The 18,207-nt window shown below is 40.3% G+C and overlaps 1 protein-coding gene across 3 annotated transcripts in view; it reads right to left on the bottom strand.

Moving 5' to 3' along the window:
- Positions 1-3,983: 3,983 nt before the first annotated feature.
- The window catches only part of LOC133341327 (serine/threonine-protein phosphatase 2A 56 kDa regulatory subunit alpha isoform-like), a 22,193-nt gene continuing 7,969 nt past the window's right edge, over positions 3,984-18,207 (bottom strand). The window contains exons 3-13 of one of the 3 annotated variants that reach the window (XM_061549863.1): positions 11,981-12,082; positions 11,205-11,297; positions 9,636-9,766; positions 9,255-9,314; positions 8,567-8,675; positions 8,368-8,421; positions 8,209-8,259; positions 7,289-7,408; positions 6,660-6,787; positions 6,219-6,412; positions 3,984-5,646 (exon numbers count right to left, since the gene is read on the bottom strand). In XM_061549863.1, the coding sequence (XP_061405847.1) occupies positions 6,259-6,412; positions 6,660-6,787; positions 7,289-7,408; positions 8,209-8,259; positions 8,368-8,421; positions 8,567-8,675; positions 9,255-9,314; positions 9,636-9,766; positions 11,205-11,297; positions 11,981-12,082 (1,002 nt within the window). In that variant the 3' untranslated portion in view covers positions 3,984-5,646; positions 6,219-6,258. The remainder of the gene's footprint in view (positions 5,647-6,218; positions 6,413-6,659; positions 6,788-7,288; positions 7,409-8,208; positions 8,260-8,367; positions 8,422-8,566; positions 8,676-9,254; positions 9,315-9,635; positions 9,767-11,204; positions 11,298-11,980; positions 12,083-18,207) is intronic. The other 2 variants (XM_061549864.1, XM_061549862.1) reach the window with 2 other exon arrangements.

Here is an 18,207-nt window from a genome sequence, read left to right as displayed (position 1 = left end):
CTAAATAATCGGATATCCCAGCTCTGCATGAAACCCTGTACTGCACAGCATTGTAAATTGTGACTCCCCTCCTCGACTCCAAAAGACAACAGCCTCCACTCGTAAGTTTAAACCCTTCCAGTATCAACGTTTGCTAAGCCCACAGTCGCTCATTTGTCTTGGCCATGTAAGCAACCGTCTCGCTGTTGAGACGGTTGACCCTGTAGGCCGGCACGGTCGCCAGATTGAGCAATTTTTGCACGCAGTTGGGGTGGTTTTTTTTTAAGCCGTCGTGAAATGCGATTAATGAAAAAAATTTAATGAAATGTCGTGCAGCATTTTTTAGGCTCCATTCCAGAAAATGTGTTGCTTTTGAGCTCTTTTGGCCAAGTGTTTAGGAGCTTAGTACGTAAAAACATTATGTGTCAGACCTCGCCATGCTACACAAAGTTCCACGTTCAAAGTTTGTCAGTGCGAAAGCCTTGACTTTGTGTTCCTCTTCAGTTCGCAGCTTGGGTAATCGCCATATATCATTCACTTCCTAAGACAAGGCTTGGTTTTGGCTGTGGAGCGAACTTGTCCTTTGTAAAATTTTCGCCAATATATATTTTTTTCTATTAAGGCGATGTTATAGTTGAGTTTTGTTAACTGTGCACCAGTCAATACAGCAGCGTCACCAAATCATTTGGCCCTATACGACTCAGACACATTCTGTACACCGATTTAAGTTGTAGGTTACCGATTTTGGTTAAACTATATTATATACATATTTACAAAGCTAATCATACATTAAAATAAAAAATGGGGAAATAAATAATTTTGGCACGGATATTTTGCTGAAAAAATCCGTATGTGCAAAAAGGGGGTTTAAAACCCGTGATTTTGAGATATATTGCGATTTCTATAACCTAAATTCAGACTTGGGATAGTGCTTGCAAACAGACACGATCCCCAATGGCCCAATTATATATGGGGATGTCTTTTTTCTGCTGTATATTGTATCTTAAAGTGGGAAGCGGCCGTGGTGTAATGGTTAGCACACTAGACTTGCAATCCATGAACCACTGTTCGTGTTTCTTATTGAAAAATCTCCGCCTGTGTCCACCCAACAGTTGAGTGCAAAGAGTCGATCCACATGTCGCATGTGGCGTGTGGCGAGGTAAAGCATGTGCACTCCAACTCTTCCAAGACGTCTGGCCTGTGTGTAAGAGTAGGCCAAATACCCTCCAGAAGACCCCTCCAGTTGGGACGTCCTTCCACTCGCAGAGGCGTGAGCATGTTAAATAAATCCTGGACATGTTAGTCATGTACTGTGTATATTGTGCATGTGTTAATATTATGCGCACACGTGTGGACATGTACAGCCCACTGTTGGATACGTCTCCTTGCCATTTATGTCCCTCCACATAATTTTTTTTACAAATTCCATTGGTCACACGACCTGCTGGGATTATTTTTGTTGTTGCAGCATTTCTTTAATGGAATATTTCATGATCAATTCGGGTTGGCAAAGCAGAGGGACGCATATGTGACGTGCCGCCAAAAATAGAAATGAAGCTAGCCAAGCCATACCAGAACATGTTTAGAATACGATTCGGCAAAAACTGAACTCATTGTAAATTATAAAAATATCGAGAAGCCTTTCAAAGTAGCCGCGCCCGACTGCCTTTTCATTCTCCTCGAAGCCACTAGAGGGCGCGCAATCACCGAATTCGGTGTTGAACGCGAGGCTCGGTGATGCGCTATTTTCAAAGCAAACAACAGTACTGTAGTTCAATAGCAAGCTTTGTCCATCATAATGATAAGATCGAGTGAGGTGCAGGCTTCAGAACTTCACGTACTGTAAACATTAATAGTCAATGCCACCCCTTCAGCCGACCATGAATTCTTCGCGTTCTTGAAAGACAAAGCACATTCTTTAGAGTTCACACCAACAAACCATGGCAACCCAGCCATAAGCAGTCCAGAATTAAGATACTTCTGGGCTTCACGCCAGGATCATATTTATGGGTTCCCTGTCCTCCAGTCTTTTGCATTCTGCCATCACCGTCCCATTTGTGAACCCTTATTCAGAGCGATGAATGAGGGTTAACCCTGTCAAAGTTAGTCTTCGTCGATGCGGTAGGCACGATGTCAAACTTAGGAATTCAAAATAACCAATGTCGGCTAAATACTACACGAGCATATGTGAAACGAGCACTCGATTTGAACCGGTAAATTTTGCAAAACACGAGGATTGTTCATAAGTTTTTTGGGTTATAGAGGTGTGAGGCGTTATAGAGGCGTGATTTTTTGGGTTATAGGGGCGTGATTTGTGGAGAAGTCCACCTGTTCCTTATGAAGCTAGTTGTAATTACTGGCGAAACGTCGTACTCAGATTGTAAATGTTGTGGCTTGTTCTAGATTTGAAGTTTTCGTGACTGGCGTTCTGTTAACGTGACAACCCTTACTAATTTGGCTGTGTCGGTTGGTGGCGGGTTTAACGATACATCTATATATTTACGCAATCTAACTCAAAACAACAAAACCTCTATTATGGATATTGGTCGCGAAAGCCTACGTGTTAAACAAGAGGATTGGGCAAAAGCAAACCTAAAAAAATGGATAGGGGGGGGGAGAAGAGACTAAAACATTATCCTTTGTTATGCTGCTGAACATCAGGCTACATTGTTTAGCTTTAAAAAAAACATTCACACCGAAAGACATACAGTACTGTAAAAACAGGCCATCACTTTCATCGTTGCAGCTGGTGTCAACCACTCACAAATATTACCATTTTTAACGGACCATTATTGCGTAAGTGTAAATGTTTGCACAAATGCATCTAATACCCAGTCTTGCCTTGTTGTTCAGAATAGCACCGGTTTTGTCGATCAATCTTATTAAGCTTGAGACTACCTTCAAAAGACAGTCGTCGTAATCTGAACTTAAATAACCCTCTACCAGCAGCGCAATTTAGATTTATGCTGTTTTATAAAGTCAATGGAAATGAAGACCATTATCTGCTCCAGGGCAGATTTTAAACTAAGCCAAGACAAGTATTTTCCACCTTCCTAAATACCTGAACACTGAATGCGCCAGCCCACCTTGAGGCCAAGTGGGGGCAAGCTGATACTGGACATGCCATGACGCATTTACATTTTAAGGAATGGTTTTCATTCGGAATAAGTGATTGCCTGCGAAAACATGCCAGCAACCATACAACTGTTAAACACCTTGTTATTTCCTTCTAAGGCCATCACCTTTCTTGGTTAATGAAAAATATATGCCACTCAAGATGCCAGTTGCTCGAAATACACGATTACAATTAAAATACACCAAAGGCCTGGATTTTCAATTTGTCTGTCGCTTTTTTCTACCAAATGAAGCAGACGGATTTAAATTGACAACATTTACTTAATCAGTGGGTCAATTTGACTAGCAAAGCAGATTCTGACATTTTACATGCTTCTAGTTAAAAATCGGTTGAGCATTGCACTCGGGAATTCCATGCCTTATTGTCATTGCCAATATACAGTAAATGTGTTCATTTATTTACAAGTTGACTGAATGACCTTTATAGAGAACGGAGCATTATGCACCATACAATACAACCCTATACTGTTTATTTAGAGTATTCATCACAGGCTAGCGTCCCGTAACAAAGTGGCCCCTATTTCAATGGAGGTTTGCACAGAAACAATACAAGTGAGCACAAGAGAGCACAGTAACATTCTAAACCATGCACTGCCAAAAGCGGGCTGGGACATCTGTGATCAGATTATGTGAGATGGCTCAAGGTCGACTTGATAACAAATTGATCAACTTACTTGGTTGAGGGTTTGTTGAGGGGTTGTGTACATAGTGGTTAAAACAAGGGGCCCTTCATGAGGAAACCAGAGATGGTAAAAAAACAATTATTGCAAATTTGACGAAATTAGATAAGCTTGGACCTCATGAGTTGGCAAGGTACTTCCTATCCTCATAACCGCTGGAAATAAATAACACTGGGACACAAACCGTGGTGGTGTTGAATCTTTTATCGTGACGGAGATTTGAGAAATGTTCAATTATAACCCGGTTGCCATACAAACAGAAGCACAGGAACCCCTGGTTAGTCAGTGCGTTAACAAAGTGTCTTCACTTCAGCTCAAACATTCCTTAATTCGCTTTGCCATAAACATACATCTCAAAATAAATAAACCTATCCGTGACGTCAGCAACTTGGGAGTAAAGCATACTCAAAAGCTGCCAAAAAATAAGCCGAGTCACCGTGCTTTAAGTTAACCAAAAAGTTGTTAATTTAATTAAATGGAAACTAAATAAAAACAAATAACGCACCTTCAAACTGCAACAGAAAAAAGGAGCATGAGCATTATACATTTTAAAATGCCTATAAACAAAAACTACAGTGTTTATTATAATATACAATGTCATCTGGCTGAAGTATGCAATTTCATTAGGTAATATAGAAATACCTTAACAGTGATCACTGTGCACACACACAAGCTCTTTTTTTACATTCATTAGTAATAATATTAATAGTTAATAGATCTAGAGGGTGGCCAACAACGCGCTCCATCCCACACATTTCACGCCTATGATTGTACTCGGAGAAAAAGCGCACTTTAAGGTTTAAATTTGTTACTACTGTGTGTTAAATACTGCTCACTGGCTTTATAAGCCCTAACGTTTAATTAGTACAGCAGACGGACGATGCATTAGCAGAACTTACAGAACACCCACGGAATGATTCAAAACTCCGGTCACTTAAGATCCTCAGTGCTCAAAACATAATTTTATATATTTATATATTGTATTCGAATCATCTCTCAAACATATCTCAACTGGGTTTCATTTGTAACCTCTGTAACATATACATAAGCAGTAGTCACCATCGTTTCAGGGGTCCACGCACATACGAGCAACATTCACGCGCTCCACAAATTGTGTCAATGCAGTAGTTGTAGCTTTTGTGTGTATAATCTTATTTTATATATATCTGTGTCCATTTGAAGAATTGCCCCAGTAGCGAACACGTAGAGGCTTGTGACTCTACAGCGACACGCGCATTTTGTAAAAGTTTTGCTCGATTCCTTAGTCCACACGGCAAACGCATTTGCAAGCACAAGTCCCATGAATCCTGTAAACGTAAAACATGGTGGCGGCTTCTTTTGAAACAGATGGTTACTGCGTTCAGGGTTTTTTTTACATGGGTTTCTCAGAAACATTTTTAGCAAGATTCCTTCATTTTCTGTTTTAGGTTGTTTATATTTGTTTGAACTTTTTTAAAAGATTAAATGTAAACCAATATTATCGTTGCTACCGTTAGGAGTGGTGATTTGCAGTAGTCTTCTCTGTTTGGTGATGCTGCTCCTTGTCTGCGTTGAACATGTGCGGCTTTATACTGCTGTCTTTAAAGCTGAGAAGAGAATATTCTTCAGTATTTGACATCATTCACGGTCAACATCTTCACTTCCTCTTGAAACTTTTAAGAGGCTTTAATAGTCGACTGCTTCACACAAGAGAGAATTCTGCAAATGTATTTCAGCTGAAACTAAATCACGGAAATTTGCATGAAAAATAACAAACCATTACTTGACCAGGATATTGTTTTGAGAATTCTTCAGTTCAAGATCCTCCAACTTCTTCCACAACTCCTCCCTCTCCTCTTCCTTTTTCTTTTCACTATTACAAGCACAAACAATTGGTTTTAACAGAATGTTACCGTACATGGTGGACTTCTGTTTGTATGTAAAAAGTAAAGTTTTGCAAAAATTAGGGAAAAAAGTTTGAAAGGTATTTTGCACCTATTTTGAGGCTAAAATTAAATCAGAATGTCTTGTGGCAAATGTGTTTGAGTAGCCTGAGGAAGCAAAGCACTGCTTGATTATCAGAACCCTCCACAGTATTGAATATTAGCTTCCAGGTGGACCTTCAAAATGGCAACAACTTAAGCTTTAGAACATCGCTATAAAAAAATCTATTGTACTGCAACAGCTATGTGCAGTGCAGTTTGTGAAAACACAGTTCAACAAAACTATTGGAAGTGTAACATTTTGTTAAAAGTAGGAAATCAACTTTAGGGTAAATTCCATAAATAACAAATCATTATTTTATTTGGCACTACATATGCCTGCACTTGTAATTACAACATGGATAAGTACATTCATTTAAAAAAAGAAAGACCCTCTCCCTCCACCTATTAACTACAGAAAACTCCAGCCCATGAAAAGTTTTGATAGGTGCACATTTCTTGCCTATAGGTTTTAATGTGACCAACATTAGGACGCACTAGCTTCAGTCTTTAACGTATCCATCCATCCCGCGATCAGCATTAGGGAGCACGCACCGCTGCCGCTCGTTGTTGTAGGACGCCGTCAGTTCGCCAAACAGTTCGCAGTTCATGTCCATCATAGTCTTCATCACGTTGAAAATCAAACCTAAGATCGTCCTGCATGCAACACAGGTTGGCGAGGGTGGAAACACATTGAAGCGTCCACCTTGTTTCGAGTGGAGGCACAACAATACACATTGAAAGCAAGACAATAGCCAACTCGAACATCAACAACTGACCTCCTGCCATACTATATTTTAATTCCTGCCAACACGGTCCCAAGAGTATTTCGGGAAGAAAAATAACTTTTCCCTTGTCCAAGCAACACACACCCACGCATTCTGCGAGCACGGTAGCACTCAACTGGTTCCAGTGCTCTTTGGACATCTTGTACAGGTTGCCAAACATGATGGGAAGGATGACGTTGGAGTTCTCCTCGATGAGACTCAGGATGTACTCGTTGTTCCAGTAGTAAAGGGCGCGCTCCGCCACCTAAAAAAGCACAATCACGCGAGAATGGACGTTACGTGGGAGACCAGTCGAAGCAGGGCCTTATATAAAAACACAATTTCACACTGCACTAGGGACAAGTTAACAGGCTCAAAAGAAATCATAAAAAATACACGCTGTGAAATTAATTGTGCAATGAGCCACACCAATGTGGCTGAATGCTGTTTTAATTATGGAGAATCGATGATAAAAGTAAAAAAAATAGTCATGTTATAAAATGTATTTTGAAATTCTGAGCAGAGCATTAATGTTATGCCACCAAGCAAATTCAAGTGCCAGTGCAATGCTACATTATCTATGTTACAGCTGTTAACCACATTACAATGAGATTTTAAGTATCGATTGCCACCACGAAGATGCTTTGCTGTAGGCGACTGATAAGGTTTCTAATAGTGCGTTTGTTTTCCTGTAAGCACAAAGCACAGTCAATCATGTTGGAAGAAAAGGCTCTTTAATGGGAAGAATTTTAACTTCAATAATTACTTGGAAATGTGGGCTAGCCACACAGCGAGATATCTGCTTGAAAAGCGGCTCCTGGATCTTCACGAACTGCGTCGGCTCAATAACGTCCAGGACCTCCTCCACCTCGCCCAGAAACATCACCTGTGGGAAACAGGGTGGGGGGGGGGTTACACGATGATGAGGCACTGTGTGCAACACATCACACCAACAATGACCACATCGAAAAATGTATTCACGGGGACCTTTCAACTAAACAATCAAAATGTTTTTCTGTAATCATCAGCCATGGTCAGGGATTGGCAACCTGCATCTCCAGAGGCGCATGCAGCTCTTTAAGGACAACTTCGTGACGTTATTTATTAAGGACTGTCTCATATTCACATGCATTGCGGCTCAAGAAATAGTTTTTTACCGAATAAAAAAAAATGGCTCTTCTTGTTATTTTGGTTGCCCACCACCTGGCCATGGATAATCTACTGATGGATAAAGGCCACCCTAAGCTACTGCCATCTCTCAATCTTGCGATGTAGAATTCCACATAACACATGCACACTAGCCAATTTCATCACTCCCCATATCCTCAGGGGACATCCTCTCAAACGCTTCTCATTCCTTGGATACCCCTCTGTCATTATTCTCAACCACCGGCCATCATCCCTTCTTATCGACGTGGCCTGCTCAATCCAACTTACTTTTCTTATGTTAGAAGAAAATCAAGATAGAATTATGTTCTCTAATCCATGCACTCTTCTTTCTGTTTCTGAAAAAACTATAAATACAAGGTTACAATGTTTTAACATGGTCTGATGTGCCATTATAAAACGTCACCAAGTAATAATGGAACGGTTTTAAAATTACCACCTGCAAGAGCTTTACCTGATGCACAGTTTATACTGTAATAACAATGACTGGTGTTCCAAAAAAAAACAAGTGGTACAAACCTCCTTCTGGCTGCAGGTCTTTGGCCAGTACTTCAACAGTCCCCTCACAACCTGAAAGACATCACCCATTAACCAATTGACTAAATAATACACATTAAAAAATTTCTATTTTAATGCACCATTTCATCAGAAGTCAATCCATCAAACCTCAAGACTTACAATCTCGGTGAGGGTGGCATCTTTCTCCAAAAACTGCACCACGCAGTACGCCAACTATAGAAGAACAAAAAAAATCAACAAACAGCCAGAACTAGGCACACCAAGGTGATATTTATGAGCAGGAGAGAACAAAATTACATGCGGTGTATCTCTGACAAATAGGCCCTTGTGCAAACGGCCTTGACATTGATGGCCCCACCTGGGCATGGAAGAGGGAGAGGCCCCTGGCGGTGTGTAGTGGGAGAAGGACCCGCACCAGAAACTGCTTGTGCTCGGCCTTAAGCGGCAGAGCAAATCCATTGATTATGCTGCAAAGACATCGCCATGGGGGGGGGAGCGGAGGAGGGGCGGCAAACAAGCAAAAAAGCAACGTAAATGTCAGCTCCATGTACGCTTTAAGCTGTTTACATAACGGTTCACCTCATTCCCCCCCTCCTTCCCCCTCGACGGGCTCTCTGGATACTTAAGCCTCTCAACGATGCTGGGGTAATTTCAGAATGTTGATCTCATTGCTGTAATCTAAATGTCTTACTGGGCGTGCCCACGTTTTGTCGTCACGAGTGTTTCATATTCCCAGCCATCCTATATGTACTAATTTTTTGGTAATAATAATTTAAAGCATACAAGTCTCTAATTGCTAAAATATATGACAAGATTATTAGTAAAACAAGGGAAAAGTGCTGTGTTCTCATAACTTTCTCATTTTTAGTCGAAGCAAACAACGCTGGCTTGAGGCTGGTTTGTTCTTGCGGTCGATAGTAATGCAATGCTTATGTGGTGAAGCAATGCAGCAGGGACCGTAATTTAAAACAAAAACACAAATTTTACAGACATGTTTACATCGACACAGCCGGTGCCTCACGCAGGCAGGGCTGCCCTGCTCTCACCTTCCCAAAATCTCCAGCATTTCTCCCACGCCATTGAACCGCTCCGTTTCATATATGTACCTATGGAATGTACACATCGCTCATGATTATCGACAAGTTTAATCCCTTGGCACACTACACAAAGTTTTTGTGCTGCCATTGGTATGCTAAAATACGTTGGAATCTCAAAATTAAATCCACACCTCCACAAAGTGCCAAGGGTAAGATAACAATGTGGAAATGCATTCATCATTGTCAACCTCACTGTACAGAGAACATCATGTTTACAGTACTTGCGCTTCACTTTTATTATCGTACTTAGATAAGCCATGTTTTCAGCTAAACCCAAATGCTATAACCCCTAGTTTTACAATTAATGTTCACCTCGGGCAGACCGCTCACCGTAAGAAAATGTTGTTGATCTGCTTGCGGATGAAGGCCCGAAGGCCCAAAAACTTTCCATAGATCCTGTGCAGGACCGTCTTGAGGAAATCCCGCTCACGCGGGTCCTCACTGTCAAACAGCTCCAGCAACTGCCGGAAGAGCCCAAGCAAACAGTTTACTACAACCAAGGATGCATTTTCTCTGTCACTGATGTATGGCAGATGGATAAAAAAAATACATTTTTTTACCATCTTCCAAATTAGCAGGTATGACAACACTGTATGAGGTAGGTGGATATAATTAAAAAGTGAAGATGTCCAATGGAAGTAACCACTGTTGATATAAATTACATGTGTATGCGGTGTAATGTGTTGTCAGGCATGGAGAGAGGATCTGATTGAGAGAGTGCAGGATTGCAATCTTTGTTTAAGCTGCAGTATGAATGCTGAAAGCGGTGCAGCTGTTCTCAAGGATGACGAGCAGGTAGATGCAGAATCAAACAGAGTGAATAGCTAACATAGTGAAGTACCAGGTTACATGCAAAGTAATAAAACGCAGTGCATTATTTGGAATTGTAAGCTTTGCCGTTGTTTTTAATTAAACTATAACCTCATTGGATGTTTCAAATGATCAAAAGATGCATTTAAATAGTCGTCTGCTTAAAATGTTGTAGCTTTACAGCATAAGTGCACAGGAGATAAATTTGGAACCCTTAAAAATAAAAGCTATTTTGTTTTTCAATGTGAGATTTGAAGGACCTTTTAACCTGCCACTTCCATGTTTTATGGAAACATCTTAAATGGACAATTGTGCTTCTCACATGAGGCCTTTCATTACTGACACCACCCAGTGCGCAGCGTATAATGGGGTACATTTAACCCAATTATTTTTTATCACGCGCCTATGATACACTGAAACATCTGGGGGGGGGGGGCAACAAAAACATATCGTTTGCAATAAAAGCTCAACTTAAAAAAAAAATACTGATCCAACATGGCAAGCGGCCAGCATAATTGTGCCCAGCAACACGGCCCATTACCATCTCCACAAGAGCGCGTCTCCAACGCCTCGCCATCTATCACTCGACAGGCCAATGCTGTTATTTTAAGAAAGCCACAACCATGGATGCCAACACTTTCGGTGCACCCCACACAATTTGTTTTTATAAAAATTCAATGTGCCCAGTCTACCGCAGTTAAAAATCTGAAAACAGGAGCCTGCAGTTTGCTGCGCATTGAGCTGCTTCATGCATCATACAGGAAAGAACCCAGATTCAACTGTAACAGTGGGAAAACAGCAACTGTATGCCTACGATCTTGTGTGGCAGAGGATGTCATGACCTCATTTTTATCACTACAGCCTAATTATGTCACACCTATTACTCTTGGGGAGGGTGTAAAAATATCAGTCTTTCAATGGTGAACATTTTTTGCGGGATTTCTACACAAGCAGTCCCTATAACCCGATGATGGTAATTTCAGCAGTTGTCTGAAAATTATATATTAAAAAAACTCATCTGCCATGTAACTGCCAACAAGGTGTGAAAGACAAGGCGATTGCAGGCCCTCACTCAGCAATAACACTCACCTGCAGTACAAACTTCTGGTCTATGTATTTCTTGGCAATGCTGGGTTGGAATTCCTGCTGTTCCAAAAACCTTAGAAAAAATTCATAGACGATCTAAGGAGAGGTTCATAGGAGACAAAAACATTGCAGGAGTGTGAGAAAGCGATGGAAAAGGCACAATTCAGTCCCCTTGAACGCAAATACATAGGGCAAACACACTCATTTATAATTTCGTGTAATTTAACACAAACAAAATAACTCAATTTATGATTTACTGTATCTGAAAAGGCGTCCTCTGGTCTAACACCTCCTCTGGTCTAACACCGTTTGGGACTAGGCTCAAAAGAAATCCGTTTGAAAGACAATGCATATATTATCAGAGTATGTTTTTTGTTTGAATTCTGACCACAAGTATTGTGGTTAATGCAGACATGATTCCTTGAAAAAGGTTTTAGTTTGGTGAAAAAAGGGAAAAACCTAGTCTTATATTTTGGTACTGGCAAAGGAGGTCCCATGATGGACACTGTATCTGTACTGTGCTGCAAATTCTCAAATGGACTCTACCACAAGGTATGACATTCAAACGTGCATGATACCACGATGAAACACCCCGACACAACAGTTGTCTAATCAAGCCTAAAGCTGGAATTCCAGTGTTACACTAGGCGACTTACATGTTGACAACTGGATTAAAAAAGCAGCATCCGAGTGCCTTTCAGGATATGTCACTGTCAAGTATGCAAATAAATGGGGGGGGGGGGGGGGGAGTTCACAGGGTGGTGGGGGGTGACTTGGACCTGCAAGTGAGGCCAGGACGCCTCCAGTGTAGGTTCATCCTCCTCCGGGTCAAACTCTGGATTCTCACTTGGCGGCAGGGTTCTGAAGATGTTGTACGCCACCTGGAGTAGACACACGGATACTTTTTTCAACAGCAGACTCAGACTTGATGTGATGGAGGGACATTTCACCCCAGAGTCACAGAGCCATATGCAAAGAGACACTCGTTGGCAAATCAGGAATGTATTGAACCATTTCCAGTAACGAAAGAAGGAATGCTTATAATTCCATTTTGAAATTACGGATAATCGCAGGGCAGTGATTCTGAAAGAAAAGCTATGAACCTCAATCACCGTCATTATTACAAAAAACCTGCACATGCATTGGAATAGAGGAAAAAACACCCATCATCCGAGCACTTCGGGGCATTCTAAGTAGCTGGAGAGCCATGTAGTTGGTCTTTTCACCAATTAGGATAACTTTGACCAGGTTGGTTGGTTTGATTTCAGATTGCCGAGTAATGGCACTTGCCTGTTACAGACTGAGAGATCAAAAACAAAAGTAGGACAACAGTTTGACAGGATCCAAATCCATGTTTCCTATTACCACATTTAAAGTAATACTTATTTCTATAGCTTTCCAAAAGCATAAAGTACACTATTTTACAGTGACCATGATTCCATTTGCTTCAACAAATGACAATAAAAAAAATGAATTGGATGAAAGCAGTTATGTTTCTCACATTGGCCAGCATGCAGTAACTTCTTCATAAAGGCATTACTCTTCCCTCACACAATTAAATTGCATAAGTGCATCAAAAAAAAGTAGGAGTCACTATAAAGGAAACGTCGGTTATATTTACCAAAAAAAGGACGTGGCAGTCTCATTGTAGGCCATTTGAAAAGCTCAAAATGCGACATTGTCGAGGCGTGTCCATTTTTATTTATTCGCATGGTCATAAAAATGTTTTTTTTTTAAACTTATTCAAAACATCTGCACAGGCCATGCTGAAAATCTCCTGCATCCACTTCAATGACTTCTATCAGAGCTGCTGACCATAACTTGTGCCAGTGTTTGAACCGTTTTACATTCGAAGAGTGAAAGTCTTACCTTAAAAGGACAAACCAAAAAAAAAGTAAGGAAATGGGTAGCAACCATGGCTCTATGTACAAATACACACATATGCAAGCACACAGCAATGTGGGTTTAGTCTTGGTTTGTATACATCATCAGAACCAGTTTATGTGAATGTATGAGGCATCTTTGGACAATGCTTTGTTCCTGCAGCATGTACTTTAATGACACACTTAGAACTGTGACTCTGGGATGAGACAGCTGGTTTGCCATAATTAAAAAGTGGAGTAAAAAAACTCAGAGTTTAATTGGGTTCGTTCTCACAAACAATGGTGCATATATTTAATTTGACTTTGCTGCCATAGAGTTGTTCTAACAACATAAGTCACTGTGGCACTGTGGAATCAAAGTGCCGTTTGGGCCCAGATAAATGAAACACAGAAAGGAAGGAGCCTGATGGGATCATGTCATTAAGACAGTAATTACATCTCTAACATCAGCCTGACCATCTGCGTTCGTGAGATTAAGAATGATTGTTATCATTTTCCAATTAAAAAGTTGAATTACATCTATCAAATATTAATCCAAAATTCACTCCGTTTGCTTTGGAATTAAGCCTCATTTATAACCTTATGCCCGATGGAGCTCTCATCCAGTTGTAAAAATTAGACGAAGAGAGGTGAGAGGAAACAACTCCTGCCAGGATGGGGTCATTATGTTAAAGACATAAGCAGGAAAGATGGAATGAGCAGACAAGTAAATATTGGGCAGTAACCTATAATTAGCCAGGTGCAAAACTACCTTTTACACTTTTGCCCAGTCTCATTGAGCATGGGAAGTAATTTAGAGAATATAAATATGAAGACGCACTTCCACAAAAAGGCTGACAATGACCTCATGTACAATGCATTATGAGAATAACCTGATGCTAATCACTTTCCTGAATTAACAAGAAGTGTATATAATTATAAATGTAAAACCCGAGCAACTTAAATCTTAACCATCTCCAGTCTAGGTGAGTAGCAAACATGGTCTCTGTTTAAAGTGCCCTTGTGAAAATAAAAAAAATTGTCCCATCTGCATTGATCAGGGTAAGTGTGCTGTCCAAACAAGTTGTACAACTCACCAAGCAAGTTGTAAACAATTCATTAAATGAAAAGGTGCATATTTTATGGATTCCAACCATTGCTTATCTGCCCAAATTTAAATCTCATTGGATGAAGGCAGCAAGAGGAATGTTATTTTAGGTGTGCATGTGCACAACCACAATAAAAAGAAAATAAATAATTTAAAGCCCGTCATTGAATTTTTTAATTATTTTATATTGTTCAAAACCTTGTAATCGAAATTTGGGCATTACAATAAAAGGTATGGATTTTTGTCAGAAAATAGATGCCCTAAAAGTGAAAATATTTTTTTCCACCAATGTGCATCTTCTCAAGGAAATCCAGCTTTTGCTCAAATGTCCTCACAGGAAATAAAACGTGCCCTAAATGGGGCAAACCCCCAGCGAGAGTTTCCAGCTGTCTTCAACTTTGAATGTCACCTTTATACACATCAGTTCACTTGCATTACCGCACACCGGCTGTATGATCAAATGACACCAAGACCTCTCTTTGAGAGGTTATGCAAAGCAGAGGCAATTGATGCCCAAGAATGGATAAAAAAATGGCTTGCCTAAATTGGATCATTGCCTAAGCATGACAAATTGTGTGGTGAAGAGGCTGACAGACTGCATCGGCAAGGTGACACGAACCGCAGCATCCCAAAAACACAGGAGAATATACTCAGCAAAGTTATCTGCTTCGCCGTACAACACTAACTGCACCAGGCCCCGCAGTCCTATTCAAAGAACATGAATCAAATATGCAAGCAAGCACATGTTATAAAAATGTATGACAATAAGCTTCAAGATATTTTACTACCATTCCTCATTTTAATTACACCATTAACTTATGCAGCTTTGTTGACACAGCAACTACATATATGCAATGTTTTTTTACAATTTAAGGTTAGGCACCTTCCCTTGATGACCTACATTACAAAAGTGTGAAAATGGGATAGCAAAGAGCAATGAGCCTTGCCTTCTCAGTGCCGTTCAATTAGCGCATTGTTTGACTGTGGCTATTCTGAGAGGGCCACCAAAGCAACTAGTAAAAATTGTCATGAAAAACTGCTTTATTGCTTTAATTCACAACTGCTGATTTAGGGGAGCTAGGTTGGTTTCTGCTTCGCTTAAGCCCGGCATTAATTCATACACAAGAGCGCAGTGCAGTACAGATTCCCGTGTGTACAGAATATGGCATAATGGGTACGAGATAGCAGCCACCATAGTGACTGCACAAGTTTAAATGTCACGCGTCACCATAGCTGACCTACAGTGTGTTAAATAGGCACATCAGGATGCAAGCTGCCATCACCCATTTACAATGTTTCAATGAGTTATCACAATGTGGTGAAAGACTTTAAAGGAGTCGATTGTTTGTTTTGTCTTGATTGTATATGTATATTGCCTGACTTATTTACATTGCGCATCTCATTTGTACGTCTGCTTTGATTGTACTGTCTTGTTGAATACAACCATTAGCCCATAGAAGAAAAAAATATTAATTCAAATAATCATTTTTACATGCACAATTTTACACACTATCGCAAGTATAAAATCAATGTCAATCCATGAATTGTTACATCCCTAGTGTTAAACCATTTTTCCCTTTGCTTTAATATGGCAGATGACATTGCAAACCATTTACTTTGTCCTTGTGGCCAAATATGGCCAAGTTGTTTTTTTTACTCAGTAATTTTTTTTTTTACTAAAAAAAGCATGGTCCCAACATGAAAACAAATTAGCCACATGGGCTAAAATGAGTGGCTTCATGGGCCAAGTACGTAACAGGACCTGATTATCTGCAATTGAGTAATGAATGTGTGCCAAAGTACAAGTATTTCATTTCTTTGTTTAATATGTTCACTATAAATGTTAACATCTGGTGGAAAACTAAAAACACGATTTGGCTTGACATAGGGAATTAAAGTCTCCTCTTGCTGAATTTTGAAAGTACGCTATGCTCTGCATACACTTGGAAAGCTTCTTTCCAAGCGTCCATTTAATAGTACACAGGCATGCAACAGCAGGCCATCTGTTACTGGCAGAAAAAGCCATCAAATCAATATTTAAGCAGGGGATTTTCTTGCTGTAGGTTTGTAAAACAGCACTGCTAAGCAAAACAAGAAAAAAGCTTTCTTGTACAAAATATATACCAATAAAGTCAATGCTGATTACTAGCTTTTCTAATGGTAAACAAGTGGTTGGGGCAACATAATTAAAGTTCTGTTGATTACATTTTTAAACATTCTTTGGAGAATAACGACACACTAAATTTTTACCTGTAAAATGTACACTAAGTGATCCGAAAACATCAAAGCATTTGTACCCTTTAACAATCCCAAAACCATTACATTCAGAGAGGCATCAGTCACCCTTTTAAAATGAAAATGTTTTCGCGCCCCCCCCCCTCAACAAATGCACAACAAAAACGAGAAGGGAAAATACACTTGAGTAAACTGTGGCTTCAACGTAGGCAGCCACCACGTGTGAGCTAGGCATATGTGGGCGAGGTGTGGTCAGCAGCAGGTCGTTCTCGCAGCGTAACAAACTCGTTATCTCAATATGCACTGCTCTTGGCACGCTTCCGGCATTTTGCTTTCGCCTTGGGTGTCTGGCCTGATAATCATTGTTGCAAATTCAACTGCCACATTTCACATTAGCCCGTGGTTTGTGTGTGAACTTTCCCAGAAACAAATCTTCGCTCTAAGCCCAGAACGATTTTGAGGGCAACTTTCACTTAATTCCATGCAGTCATTGACCAAGTTCACACCATTATAATGCGAGGCATAAGTAGACATTTTGACACTCTCTAAACCTTCATGCCATAATTGATCAACTACAGTATGAAGGCCTCTTATTCACTGTCACCAACTCTCCTGGTCTTGAGTTGCCACAACCCATTTGACTCCTGCACAAGGAGATCTTTTCACTCCCATCTCTGTGGCAGTTGTTCTCTCAGGCTTGTTCTCTCCTTTGACTACTTTTCTGTCAAGTTTCCTTTCCAACAACCACTCATTGTCCTTAACAATCAATATTACGTCTGATTGTTCCTTGATCCATGAGTTCATCTTTGTTTCTCTGAATAATTCCAAGCAGGCACCTCCATTCTTGTTTGCAAGTTTTTCAGTTTTCATTCCATTTTATTTATCATCGTGCATATTTCAAATCCATGTGTAATTGCAGGTAATGTACATTTATTGAAAATTTACTTTTGTAGATGCAATGGTATGTTGTTTATCTCCCTGCCCGACTGTGTGGGTGGGTTGGTTGCTATAGGCGTTGATATTGCATTGGTAAACTGTCCAAGTGGCTGTGAATATTGTCATCATTACTGAACTATAGTTTCAGCATTGCCAGAGTAGTGACTGCAGTAACTATTCTTGAAGTGAACTACGATTATGGATGGTTGCTGTGGTGGTTAAGATTTTGCTATTATTGCTTTCATGAACTTTCGTCCGTGTGCTGTAATAGTAGGTTGTGGTATAGGTTGCTACTGTACTTGACAATTGCTGTAGGTATTGTGATATTATGCTGCTGTGGACTGTAGTTGCTATAGTAAATATATGTAGTAGTTGTGCCAGTAGTATTATTTTCGTGAAATATATAGTTACAGCCCTACAGAAGTGGTACTGCAGAAGTTAGCCGCCAAAGGAATTATTATTTTAGTAGCTTGTTGCTGTTGAGATTGCATTGGTTGTTACTATGCTAGACTGTAGTTGCAGTTGTGGTCTGTTAGTGAATAACTATGGTGGTTGTTTTGTGTGAAATTTATGAATAAAGTATTGCTGTAATTGGTCGAGCTGCCTATGTGATCATGGTCATGTTGTGTCACATTTACATTCCCCTGTTGGTTTGGTATCTTAACCAACCCGCACCAATCAGCATGGTGAGGTATGGTCAAACAAACCCCCCAAACCTAACCACTTGGCTGGAAAGCTCACGCAGCAGGGGGTGCTACCAATTACTGGGCACCAATTGGACCACTTATGGATTTCACCATTGCTGGACTCTGGCACTCTCTAATAACGATTACAAATATCCAACAGGCAAACCATTGAACCCTAA

The sequence above is a fragment of the Lethenteron reissneri genome, chromosome 11 (genome assembly GCF_015708825.2).
Source record: "Lethenteron reissneri isolate LAM-NWPU_2019-01 chromosome 11, ASM1570882v1, whole genome shotgun sequence".
Taxonomy (NCBI): Eukaryota; Metazoa; Chordata; class Hyperoartia; order Petromyzontiformes; family Petromyzontidae; genus Lethenteron; species Lethenteron reissneri.
Note: the sequence above shows the minus strand (reverse complement) of the source record. Positions and strands in the feature narration are given on the sequence as shown.